Source organism: Vanessa cardui, chromosome 15, assembly GCF_905220365.1.
Source record: "Vanessa cardui chromosome 15, ilVanCard2.1, whole genome shotgun sequence".
NCBI lineage: Eukaryota > Metazoa > Arthropoda > Insecta > Lepidoptera > Nymphalidae > Vanessa > Vanessa cardui.
In genome coordinates, this window is record NC_061137.1 from 1,087,246 (window position 1) to 1,102,137 (window position 14,892).

At 32.2% G+C, this 14,892-nt stretch overlaps 1 protein-coding gene across 1 annotated transcript in view; it reads left to right on the forward strand.

The window, feature by feature from the left end:
* LOC124535625 (neuroglobin-like) overlaps positions 1 to 13,780 on the forward strand; it is a 154,513-nt gene extending 140,733 nt beyond the window's left edge. The window contains exons 4-5 of the mRNA XM_047111899.1: positions 10,977 to 11,208; positions 13,511 to 13,780. Of these exons, the coding sequence (XP_046967855.1) occupies positions 10,977 to 11,208; positions 13,511 to 13,666 (388 nt within the window). The 3' untranslated portion in view covers positions 13,667 to 13,780. The remainder of the gene's footprint in view (positions 1 to 10,976; positions 11,209 to 13,510) is intronic.
* Positions 13,781 to 14,892: the final 1,112 nt, after the last annotated feature.

Sequence of the window (14,892 nt, forward strand, 5' to 3'; positions counted from 1 at the left end):
CATATATATATATATCGTGAAATAAGCTCCAAAACTTCTATCCACATAAAATGGTCGGGATCAATTTTACCAAGTAACAAAACTAGCTAATGATTTGTTCTGGTTGGAACGGTAAGTGAGTAATCAGGTATCATGATTTGTGGCGCAAAGAACGAACCTTAACAGGCGGTATATTTCTCTGTCTGCTTTCTCAAATAAACGGTCTAGCAGACTTACTATAAGGAAATTGCGCTGGCGTCTTTGAACATAGTTTAACCATTTGAATAATACTGCTTCACATACAGTGCTTGTACTCGAATTTAAAGAAATAATGTTAATAAATAAATAATATTGATCAACATCACATACATTACTCTGATCCCAATGTAAGTAGCTAAAGCACTTGTGTTATGGAAAATCAGAAGTAACCACGGTACCACAAGCAACTAGACCCAAGAAAACATAGGAAAATAATATTTTTTTCTATGTCTTCTTGATTCATCAACCCAGGACCTCGGAGTGGCGTCCCCATGAAAATCGGTGAACACACTACTCGACCACGGAGGTGATCATCGAATTTGGTGGGAAGACAATAAAAAAAATCAAAAGCATATAAACTATGTCTAAAGACGCCAGTGCAATTTCCTTATAGTAAGTCTGCTAAAGCTTTTGTATCACTTTTAAACGTAGTACGTAGTTCTTATTATGTATTAAAAGATATCGTTATACACTTCATTCGTGTTTCTGAATCACGCTATCCTTTGTCAGTGGCAATTATATAAGACTAGTAATAATCTGTCTTTGTTTTGGAACAAGCGTTGCTTTATTTAAACCTAGCGGCACACCCCGACTTTGCACGGCAAAGCGTCGATTTCCGTAGTCAAGTGGTGTATGGTGTGTGTAGGTCCGGGTTCGATTGCCGACCGATTCGATGTAGATTATCATTAGTTTTATATTGTCTTGGGTGCAAACCCAAGACGTGTTTGTGGTACCGTCATTACTTCCGATTTTCCATAACACAAGTGTTTTGGTTACTTACATTGGGATCAGAGTAATGTCCGTGATTTTATGTTGTCTCATATTACTATGTCTAATAACGTTCACAGCTTTTTGGCATTAGCTAATACAAGCCGCTATGTCCTGCATTTTCTTTTCAATATCTTCTAAAATATTCATTTAAATTACACGCTTTATAGGGCCATATTGATCTATTCATACGATATTAAGGTCACTCAATTGTTTTGCCTTCCGGAACCTCTCCACTAATACTTGGACTTTATGGTATGTTAGTAAAGTTCAAATTGACTTTTAAGTATTATTACGAATTGTTTGTATGACATAATAAAAAAGTGTTGTTTCAGACTTTTTCATGCAATATATAAACATCGTATTTTGAAGAATATTCAAAAATTATAATTAGCAAAATCGGTTCAGCTGTGTTCGAGATTTTCGCTTAGCAACCAAACCATTGATTAATTTTTGTTTTATAGATTTAAAAATGTATAAAACATTTAAACACTAAGAAATCTTATAAATGGTAGAATTAGCATTCTCTGCCGTTGTAATAACGTTTAAAATAATTAAAACGAATTCACATTTAATTGTAGAATAAAACGCTAATATCAGCGACTACCTAGTACTTGAACATCGTTAAAAAAATTCTAAAAGGCCTTTCTTTAGTTCGTTACAAAAGCAATATTCCCGTTCTCGAGTGATCCTTGACCTCATTGTAAAAACGGGAATATAGGTATATTTCAAAAAGGACTCTATAGCTGAATACTAAGGTCCGTTTTGCTTTGAAGATTTTCCTTTCAGATTCAGGTGATACGATATCTTTGCTGCGTATATCTTTCCTTAATATATTATTCTTTGTCACGTTTTAGTGTACGGTTTAAATGGGTTAGCCGTTATTCACTTGTTAAAATTTAAGTGTTTTTTTTCAGTCAATTTTTTTGATATAAAAACCGCTTACGCAGGGCAAATATTATTCAAATCAAATTCCTTTATTAAATATAAAATCATTACGCTTACCAAGTGTTTGGAAAAGAAAATACTCTTGGAAGTACCAGCAATAGAAATTTAGTGATTTTTTTTTTGTCAAATTGTGATTGTTTACATAATATACTCAATTTAACAAATATATAGGCAAGAAACGATCATTTAATTCCCAAGGTGCGCTATCAAATATGAACTCCTTATAACTTCAAAACTAATCTCTTATTCCATTCCTATCAGAAAAAAACTAACAATATGAATACCAAAAAGACTCACAAGACATATTTGTTATTCATAAATAAGGGAGACAAGACATGCCAATTTAAGTGAAAGAACCAAATTTGATTTTGGTACATAACCCCCATCGCACCCTAAGATATTTCACTTTAAAATTCCTAGGCTGGTATATTGTTCTATTTTAAGGCGAAGCTGATGTATTTGCGATGTAAATGTACATGTATGTAGGCCAGGAGCAGGCAAGCTGATTACCATACCAAGTGTCATTCAAATATAAAGGTGACTTATTAACATTAGAAGTGTCACGATGCACGCACAGACAATATATTATTAAAAACAGCCAGGATACCTGAAAGCAAGAAACAAAAATTATTAATACGTTCTATATTTAAAAAAAAAAGTCGAAAAATATTCACACATAAAAAGACTAAGAAAAACTACATCAGAATTACTAGGTGTAGCCTAATGTTGTCTTAAATTTTCGCGATTACACATTGAAATAAAACTAGTTATAACGGATTTGAATCGCGTATATTAATTATTTTTGGTATCCCGACGGTTCAAGCACTTTACAGCGTTCGTGGTCACGGGTAGATTGGTAGACGTGGTCTAACGACGAAACGTCAGTATTTCTAGGTAGCCTGTGTGTGCATTTGGAACAGTTGATACATATTGTTTTAGAGGTCGATTTTAATTCTTAAGATGACAATAAAACACGTATGATTAACATCGCATTGACAATGTACAGAATAGCTAACCACGTTTATTTTATCCCACAGGGATATCCCACAGGGATAAAATAAACGTCCTCCTGACCGATTTTCTGCCACAATAGTCAATCACAAGGAGCCTATCCAACTAAGCAGGATTTTATATTACACTAGTGTGTGCACAAACACAGATGCACTTTTTATCTAATGATCTCATAATGTTAAGGCACGAGACACACTTTCAACTTTTAGGCTTTGGGTTGTTGCACAATATTTCGACAGAAAAACGAAAAAAAAAATTCGTCTCGACCTGGGTTTTTTTTTTATATTATACGAGCAGGTTGTTCACCTGATGCAAAGTGATTACAACCCATGGGTATCTGCAACACCGGGAGGCTTGCATGTGCGTTGTCGTCCTTTAAGGAATAAGTACGCTCTTTTCTTTTTCCCAAGTCTTTTCTTTTCTGGTTTCCAAATCTTGCTTGTTCCACAAATTGATCTTGCGAGGCAGTAAATGTCTTAAAAATTGCACTGTTGTGGATTTTCGGATATGTAGATGGTGCTGGGTTATATATCATTCCAATTAGACAGTCTAACTAACCCAAAACTGTAACACCAATGTTTATACATATGGGTTAATGTTGCGGTCAGAAATAAACCATACTATAGAATATTCTAGAATTTTCATAGAGTAATTACTTCGCATGGCAAAGTATTCGAGAGAGTCGTAAATTATTTATAGGTTAACGCACCACACGTCTAGGCGTAGGGCGCGTGGCGGTATCAAAATGTTTTACGAGCGGGCGGCCGAGATGGAACCATAATTCCCTTACTAGACACATTATTGTAATATAAGACTATTTTAATGGTTTATTTTTATAATATAATAAAAATGATACCAAACCTTATTTATGTTGGCCATTGCGAATATTTTTGAATCGAAATTTAAAAGTTAGGTTATTCGAAAATAGCAAGCAAGCACTTTTGAGTCGTCATTTAACAACAATATTAAGTGAAGCTACCAACGGTACGGAAAGTAGATTCTGCCGAGAAGAATCGGCAAAAAATTCAGTATTTAATCTTTAAATGTTTAAATATACTGCTATGTTAGTTACATATAATTATGTTTGTTTTTACATATTAATTAATAATAATTCTTACAAGAACCGACAATAAAATGAATTATAATTATTTTTCATCCATAAAAATTTTTACCCAAAAAAACCAGATAATTTTGTTTCCAAAGAAGAAGAGGAGAATCAACCATATATAGAAAGAAAATAGTCTTATTCTCCAAAGAAAATTAGCGAAGAAATGCTTTATTATATCATATATTCGACTACCTCCATGGTCGAGTGGTGTGTACACTGGTTTTCATGGGTACGCCACTCCGAGGTCCCGGGTTCCATTCCCGGCCGAGTCGATGTAGATTATCATTATTTTCTATGTTGTCTTGGGTCTGCGTGTTTGTGGTACCGTCGTTACTTCTGATTTCCATAACACAAGTGCTTTAGCTACTTACATTGGGATCAAAGTAATGTATGTGATGTTGTCTCATATATATACCATAGCTGACTCCAGGACGTGTTAACTTCATAAAGTTAAAATACACAGGATGAACTGTATGACCTGAAAATAAACTTTAATAATAACAAACTATGTTGCCATGTACAAGATTAATATCAGACTAAAGCGTAGTGTTGCAAGTTAATTTTCTTGAGAAATAATTAAAATTTTATCGAATAATGACATGACTTTTAAATACTGAGTTTTTTTTCTCATTAGAGTAAGTCAGTATCACGTTATCGGATCGTTGAACGATTTGATTTGATTTTTTATGAAATTATTAATGTCAACAGCCTCAAGCAACCCGTTTTTTTTTTGTTAAGTTATGATCATTTTATTTTACTACGTTATATAAAAAATAAGCTAATTTACTTGGGTGTAGAATTTTTTGCAAGTTCGTCTGTGTATCACCCACTCATCAGACATTCTACCACCAAGCAGTAATGGATACTTATTATTACTTGGTGGTAGGGCTATGTGCAAGCCCTGGGTCTGGGTAGGTACCACCCACTCAATTATTCTACCGCTAAATAACAGTACTCAGTCATGAACTTCGTATTGCTTAACTTACTTCACAGTAAGGAATGATTAAACAAAATCAAACAAACATTTAAGTATCTGGAGGTAAAGAAAAATACCTAATCTTAATATGAATATAATAATATTTTCATTGGTTTGTAATATGTTAATATATGCATACCAAAGATGCCCTGTATCCGAGATCTCTTAGGGCCCACCAAGCGTCCAAGATTTACTTGGTGGTAGGACTTTGTGCAAGCCCGCCTGGGTAGGTACCATCCACTCATCAGACATTCTACCGCTAAACAACAGTACGCAGTATTGTTGTGTTCCGGTCTGAAGGGTGAGTGAGCCAGTGTAACCGCGGGCACAACATCTTAGTTGCCAAGGTTGGTGGCACATTGATGATGTAAGGAATAGTTATATTTCTTACAGCGTCATTGTCTATGGGCGATGGCGACCACTTACCATCAGGTGGCACATATGCTCGTCCGCCAACCTATACCATAAAAAAATATATTTTGGTTTGAAGTGTGAGTGACTCAACGTCACAGACACAATACAAACAGACAAACACAACAAGCAACTTTCGTATTTATAGTATTACTAAAGTGATCAATTTACATATTTTATATTTATATTTCAGATTTTGGTATTCACAGCATTTTAGCGCTAAATCTGTTTAAATTAACATATTTACGTCATAAAATTTACATTCGGTGACATTACTGAAATAGAAATAATATCTGCATGATGGATAGCGGTTATATTTTCACACCTTTGTGCAGACAGTTCACTTTGTGTAAAGCGTGCTGCCCGGTAATACAATTTATCCTTTATTGTACCATCAGGTATATTATTTGCTCGGACACATTGTCATCTTTCTTCACAAGGTTTAGGCCGCTGGCGATTGATGAATAGGTATTATTTCTTACTAGCTGTGCCTGCGAACTTGTACGCATTTGAATTTACCAAAAAAATATATAATTGTAGCCTAAGTTACTCCTTATTATATAAATTATCAGCCAGTGAAACTCGTCAAAATCGGTCCAGCCAGAGGTTCCAGAAATTAGCCGGAACAAACAGACAGACAGACAGACACAAATAGTATAAAATGGCATTTTGGTATATGTACCTTTTGGTGTATATACACAAATATGTATTATGTATTAAAAAAGGGCTCTTTTAATATTACAAACAGACACTCCAATTTTATTATATGTATAAATATCTTCCTGTGAAAAAATTAGCTGATGCGACTTTATTTGCTCAACGTTTAATAAACTTAACATAATTATAGTATAAACGTCCCACCCCATTTTACATCCTCGAGGGGTGAATTAAAAAGACTAGCCTATATTTTTCCCCGAGACTCAGAGTAAATATTTTTGGCAGAAAGTTCTTTTACGCGGAATACGGTAGAGAAACTAGCGGAACATATCACTTTAGGAAAAGTTTTATTCAGGCGACCTTCCATGTCTTATTCTTACATGTATCTCTTTCAAGAAACGGTTTTATATAAAATTATTTATTTAAATAATGTCAAAGCTTTTGATTGTTATTTTATTTTTTTTAATTTGTGCTAAGAGTTACTTTTATAGGAGACGGTTAACAACTAAATTGCTGAGCTATTTCAAGAAATGTGGATGAATATACATCACGCAGTTTTCCTTACGATTTTTCTAACCACAACGCAAGAATTTTTTTATAAACTTGATTTTCAGCGGTGTCCCTCTCGATTTGAACCTGCAACTTTCAGTGTTTCAATCACTGGCCTATCTCGACTCGTAATTTTATTGGAGCGATAAGTATAAAGATACAAATTGCCCGGGAAAATAATAATGAGATACTTTTCCTCTGACTTTTCTGACTCTGTTTACTGACCCAAATACACTCATGACCATTGGTCCGTTTCGGACATAATGCGAGAGGGTCTTAATGATTTTCACATAACTCAGCTATCCCAGGAAGCTGAGTATTAAGCAACCATTTGATAACATGTTCCAATAATACTCTGAACTGCTAGCATTAACATGTATTAAACTTTATCACCACCGATGTATTGATATACTATTATTATCATCAATTTAAATTGTAGATTCTTCTGAGACAATCGACAAAAAAATTACGTGTAACAATTACACTTTCTACCGATTAATATGAATTAAATATTGATGTATGAATAATATATCTTAAAGGAATAGTTTTAACACGAAGCCGAGATGATCCCTCTGGATCACGCGTTAGGACGCCTGAATGTTATCCGATGATTACGGATTCAAAACTAGACGCTGAAAGAAAACATCTCGAGGAAACCTATGGAGTAGTGGTGGAGTTGAATCCAAACTCTCTCCTCAAAAGAAGAGAAGCCTTTCCCCAGCAGAGGTACATAAACGGGCTTTAAAAAAAATCTACTTCATATAATACAAAGATAAAGAAGAAACAGCCGTGAAGTTTGAAAATACAAGGTATTTTCATAGAATTTACGATTTATTGTACACTAAAGATTCAGACACGATCCTTACTCGATTTTAAAACCCATCTTTCACGGCCTGTCACAATATTTCACGACAGATTTTATCGATATTTATATTCTACAATTTTATTGTGGCAACACTGTTATACATATACATACATAGTACATAGTGTAAATATTCTCGATACTGTAAACGTATACAAGTGGTCTGTGTTATTACTGTCTTTTTACGATAAAAATGGGAAATATTTTTTCGTTAAAGAATACATGAACACAAAAATTTAGACAAAGAAAAAATTGATTATATTGAAAATACCTGATAGTTCTCAAATTAAATATATGTATATATGTATTACATAAGCGGCTGCAAAATTATTTTTCTGAATCGTTTGTTGAATTATAATTGATAAATCAAGGTGTATCAGTGGATAGCATAAGTGGATTTTATCCATACCTCTACAAACCCGTCTGGGTAGGTAAATCCCGCTCATCATCCAATTTCTATCAATTATCCTTGTCATCAATAAATTAATTTTACAAATTTTACCAGTCAAACAATTAAAGGTGGATCAATTTAGTGTAGAGGGCCGATGATTTATCTACCTACCTTTTTCAGCATGTAATATATGATGTACCTAACTAATAAGACTTACTAACTTTTGTATTCTCTGGAAAACTACTGTACTTAAAAAGAGCTATACTTCATATGGTTGTTACTGATTGAAGGAAGAGTGAGCCAGTGTACATGCAGGCATAACAGACATAACAAAATTTTGTTGACCATATAAGATAGCCCACTTACAAGTTCACCTTTGTATTTTAATGAAATAATCATTTTATTTTCTTGTATCCTACGCGCAATCCGATGGTGTCAGTGTAGTGTGTTCGCTTATAGTAGACAAAAGGTAAATAAAAATGTAATGGAGGTAGACGAGAAAAACTCGTGCAGTCGACGTCAGAGGGAGCGCGGAGCTGTCAGTCAGCTTGTGATACTGACAGGAGCAGCTCTGTAGGAATATTGGATAAAACAATAAATTACAATTGCCTTAAATATTAAACGCATAGCTACCCTTAATGAATTCATTCATCAATTTATAGTCACTGACACTCGGAATGAAGTAAGGATTCTAACGATATCTAATACATTTAAAAAAAATTATTTGTTCAGTTACTTAAAAGTTATAGTGTAATACACAAACAATAATAAAAACAATACATTCCTTTTTTGAATAGTTTTGCGAAAGGTATGATCGCATTTAAAATTCGAATGCATAAATTGAAAAAAGAACTTCTTTAATAAGCAAGTTTACTGTTACGTGTTGCTACTACAAAAAATACGGTATGAAAATACAACTTTATTCTTTGGCTTACGATCCCCTTTGAACTTTGTATTTTTATTTTCGCTTGAATAATTAATTTTGGCATTAATATAAACAGAAGCTTACTGTGTTTTTAATTAAAATTCCGAAATGATACGAATTTGTTTTGGCAAAGGATCGACAGCATACGGCGCGGGTACAACATTTTGTCTGAAATCCACATTTAGGTTGGTAAGAAGTATTGCAACGGTTTGTTTGAAAAATTTAATCAACTTTTGCTTTTTTACAATTGGCTTTAATATGACGAAAATATAACATAGTTCTTTCTTACAGTGTTACTAATGAGATAAATAAGAAAATAAATGTGTACTTCACGTCACTATAATGTGAAGGTTTATAAAACGAAGTGCGCGTGCAGTAGCGCTGCACTTATAAAATAAGTGAAACTTCTCAAAGACTATTTCTCTTTTTCGTGATGTGTCCTTTAAATTTGGCTGTCAGTTCTCGATAAGAAGTTTCACTTCTAAAATTAATTCTTCTTAAATAATTTAAAAAGTATTATAATAAGTTAAATAAATATATAAATGTTTACGTCACGTGACTATAAAATGACAACAAATAATTTCATCCTTATTACGAGTATAAGAATATAATCTAAATGATATAATGGCTTCACTTATGATCTTTGAAAGCAAGCGTTTAGTTTAACGATGATTTCTGTTTTTCTGTCATTGTAGATGTCTAATGTCAGTTTAACAGAAGATATTTCATCATTGTCAAACTAATTACAACATTTAATTGCATATTATTTTATAGATAAAGCCATTACACCTTTGTAACCAGTGCTGAAAAATTATTTAATTCGTATTTTTACTTTTATTATTTGTATTTAAAAACAAAATAAAATAACTCATTTTTAAAATGTGTAATATAAATATATTATATGTTTTTATATTTGGTTTTACTTTCTAAATAGTAAAATGTAAGTATATCTCAATCAAAGGTTGCATGTTGAATTAAATTGAGTTTTGATGGATAATACCTTTACTTTTAATTGATAATACCTTTTGGTATTATATAAAATGTAACTGAATTTTTAAAATTAATTTTAAATATCTATCATGCTAAAAATTTATTTAAAATACTGAATTTATTAAATATTTTAAATAAATTTATCTAAATATTATAACTGTAAAACGACATATATTTAAGATGATCGTTAATAATTGATATCTTAACATATAATTCAATAAATATTTTAGAATAAAAATCAAATAATTTTAATATTTTATTTTGAAAATAAAATAAAATTTTCTAAACATAAATTTGTTTTATTATTAATAGAAAATGTTAGTGCAAAGAGTTAAATATGAAAATCTACATTGTACGAAAAAAGGTTTTTTTTTTTTATAAATTTACTGGTAATTTATTTTTAATGCTCTAAACTCAAAAGATATAAGTCCGATTTGATAAATACGCTTAACTTCAGTATCGTGGGTAGAACAATATACTTTAATTTTTGTCGAGTAATTATAATGATTGCGTAGCATGAATACGATGACATACGACCTTTTGATTTTCCAAATGATTTTATTTATTCAACTTTATATGCTATATATTCAACTCCTTGCACTTATATAAATGTAAAGTATAATTTTTAACTTAAAACTTATCTTCTAAATATACATTTACAATAAATAATCATTGAGAATATTTTAACTATTCCTTACCTCTTCAATGTAAGGAATTGTTAAAAATAAAATGTTTTCTTGTATCATAGATGTCTGGGTGAGGGTGAGCACATATCACCAGATTCAGATATTCCTTCTAAACCAAGACAAAAATAATAAAATGTAATGAAATTGCTTTTGAATGATTTCGCAAATTCTTTTGTTATGATTCTTTTATGTAACCATAACAAAAGAGTATTTAATCCATTATCATCAATAAAGCTGTTCAGCATAATGTAAAATATTTTTTAAAAAAATATAAAAAAAATAAAATTTTTACATACTTGTTTGCAACCGTAGATTTTAACAAAGTAGACGTAACTATATTAATATAATCGATTCAAAAACAATATTACCTAACAGGATTTCTTTAGACGATAGAACTAACTTTAACACAAAAATCAAACAATTCAAATATGGAATTAACACATAAAATTATTTACAGATTATTCGAAGAGAACCAAGATCTCCTAAATATGTTCGAAAAGTTTCGTCAGTACAGAACGAAGGAAGAGCAAATTAACTCGATGGAACTTGCGGAGCACGCGAACAATGTCATGAACACCTTGGACGAGGGCATTAAAGGGCTGGACGACTTAGACAACTTCTTTGAATATATACACCAAGTCGGAGCGAGTCACAGGCGAATACCTGGATTTAAAGTAGAATATTTTTGGGTAAGTAACCTCCAACCAGCAGTAAGACATCAATGTTGACATGCGTGAATTTCATGTCACAGATAATTCGACACCGACGCATTAGGTCGTAACATGATTTTTGGCAAATATAAGATTTCGGTACTATAATGTCAAACCACGTATATTTTCTTTAAATACCGAAATTTTAACTCTTATTGTTAAGGATAATGAAAGTCACTAACTGGTTCACGATTTACGGCACACTCTCTAATAGCCTTTTCATATCTAAACTACCGCGCATGTAGTCGTATCCTCGGTACGACGATTTGCGTTGATCTATTAGAGCGCGCTCAAGTGAACTACGGCTCACTTCCGACGTCGTATAATGTAAAAAGAATAAATTATTGCTGCATAATTCCGACAAAAATGTTGCAACACAGAAGTTGCGACTTTATGCATGGTCGACGTTTTTTGATTAGTAACTATAACTTACGATTATAAGCATTGTTTTTTATTAAATTTAAAATTCAATAAAAAAGCTTTATACTCTCTAACATACAATCTGTCCTGTGTACCAAAATTTATCACAAACTGTTTTTAGTGGCTAAGCAATAAAAGTTAAAAATCGCTCTCTTGAAAAAACACAAATTGTTCCATACGACTTTATGCTTTAGAGGTGTCGAATTATACATATAACTTAAAATATATTACGATCAGCAATTAGTTTAATATGTATATTGATATTATATAATACGTTTATTTTTCAATCTGTGGTAGTGGAATGGAAAATGGGCCACCAGGAAAGTGGTCACCTCAAACATTGGCATTGTATTAAATATTAACTATCCCTTACATCGCACATGTGCTACCAATCTTGCGAATTAATATTTTATGGCCCTCGTATCTGTAGTTACTACCCACCCTTCAGACCGGAACTAAACAATGCTATGAGCACTGCTATTTTGCGATACTATCTAGTAATGGTCGGTACCTACCAAAACGAGCAGTAATAAGAAATGCTATTCTTTAAGACTTGGCACTGTATTTTACTCGTGAATTATAGAAATTATAATCCGAAGGCATAAAAGGCATATCTGACCCAATATAAAACAGTTTAAAGAACCCGACTACCTAAGTTGATACCTTTTAGAAAACAATTTCAAGGCCATTGAGAATATCAAGCAAAAACTCAACTTGGCAGAGTATTTTATAAAAATATATGGTGCACCAATATGTATTCGTCAAAATTTTAATATGGTTAATTATGAAAAATTATATATTGTATAGATAATTCTATTAGTTCCTTTTCTGAGCTCGAGAAATAAGGGTCATACAATAGCTGTTTTAAGGTGTTTTGCTGAGCACCTACGTGGACTTCTCATTCTTGGCTGTCTCCGAATTACTAAACTAAAGTTAAAAGTTCTAGGGATACTATGAAACTACAATTTTAAAAGAAATTGTAAATATGACATAAACAAATTCCATTAATTGAAGGAATGTAGAATTAATTATTCAGCGTGATAATCAAGTACTCATGTGTTAATAATGTTCCTAACATTATTAATAAGAAAAGTTCATACATATTTAGAATACATATTTCAAAATAGAAGTCCAAGTTCGAAATTTAAATTTAAATTGGTATTGCCATAAATATCATGAAAGGAAATGTAAAATATTATTACAGGAATATATAACATCAAAGAACTCAATAAGATCCTATTAAGAGTGACACAGAAACTTCGCGAACTTTTTAAAATGACCGTTCTTTTGATAAAAAATCGAGTGATATCAATTTCTCTCGAACCGTTATAATGAATATTAATTTTATTCTCCCAATTTGATTATTACAAGGAAATATTTTGACACTTATTTAAATTTTCATATACTTTAACGTTAAATCTTATTTCTCATACCGTAAGCTTCTATAAATATTTTTATATCGATTTTTTGTTTGCGAATTTTGTAAAAACTACTAGGAAGGTACGAATTTCAATTCTCGGCAAGTATTCTTAGTGTTCCGATCTCGTATACAAAAAATCAGATGAAGCGAAAATATAAGCTTTTCAGAGCTATATCCGGGCCATTGACTAATCTGCCTTAAAAAACGAGTACGTCACATCTATCAGAGCTTTCTGGGGTAATGACCATGTTCCCTATAGATAAAATGGACCTTATCTACAACATAATTAAAGTCATATTTCTCTGAACACGATCACCGACAAAACTCAAAATTTCTTTAGAATGGAATCTTCCTGGCGGAAAAAACGTTTCACTGCTTTCTGTACTTAATTGAACGTTCGATCAATTTTATCATTTTATATAAATTTCGATATTTTTACAGAAAATCGAGACACCGTTCCTAGCGGCTGTGGAGTCAACCCTCGGCGACAGATACACACCGAACGTTGAGAACATATACAAAATCACCATCAAGTTCATTTTGCAGACCCTCGTCGATGGATACGAGAAGGCGGCCGCCAAAGCGAATCCCACATGAACTGACCACGAGACGTTAGAATAACTGGTATTAACTTCTACTTGAAACTCGATCACCGTTTATATACAGTATTGCATTTGTTTCAATGGCAGACGACAACTATTACACGATCAAGTTTAATATATCCCTATTCTGCAACAAATATTGCCCTCTCTGTCTCTCGTTCAGCCTGAAATGAGAATACATAAAGTAATCTGATTCAATAAAATTGTTGCCCACTCGAGACACAAATTCGAATAATAGAGTTTCTGTATTATCTACTTAAAACAACTTGTTAAAAAAGTTTGTGCTGGATTTTTAATGTACATTGAGTGTTTTTTAACAAGATCAATAATTTTTAATTATTAAGTTTCCCGATGGATGGTACCCTATTTGCTCTTGTCGAAGTCGATTGAGTGTCAGTCTGACAAAACGATGAACAAGTATTATAGTGTCAATCTGAATGTAAAGTATGCCTTTGCGTAATATAAAACAAAGTTCCTTACGTCGTTTGCACGCTTAGATCTTTTGGTATTTATGCGTTAAGAGAATGAAGACTCAACAACGAGGTTTAAATGTATAATACATGCATATTATAGCAGATAAAAGCCTAGCATTTCAACTTTTATAACCGAAAAAAAGCAAGAATTTTTCATTATGTTGGTGGTTCAATTTAAGAGTTAAATGTGTACCTTTATTGTATTTGTGTAAAGCTGGCAACAAGTAGTAAAATATAAGTGGAAAATCAGTAATTTCATGTAACGCGCAAGGGTATACACGCGTTCCTCGCGATACCGAATAAATGTTTAAGATGTATAGTACGACAGAACTTATATGTAGCATCGGCAAAATCAATAAAACTTATTACTGCCTATTCACAGAACCACTCAAAACAGCTGCCTATCGCGCCATTCGACGCTATTCGTCGCTATAGATTCTCGCTTCAGTTCAACCCGAGAAAGCAAGTGAATGTAAATCGACGAGTCAAATTGATAAATATATAAGGTCATATGATATTACAAGTTATTACTTTTGTGTAAAGATCATATTCACATGAGAAATAAATATAAATAATTTGGGATAGCGTACTTAATTCGGATGTGATCGGTTTTACGAATTTTGCTGATGCTACATCTAAGTTGTGTCGTACTACAACAAAAACATAACTCATACCGTAATAGAAAACATTTTTTCGGTACAGCGAATAGTATATTTCACGATTGAACACACAATTGAATATAGGGTTT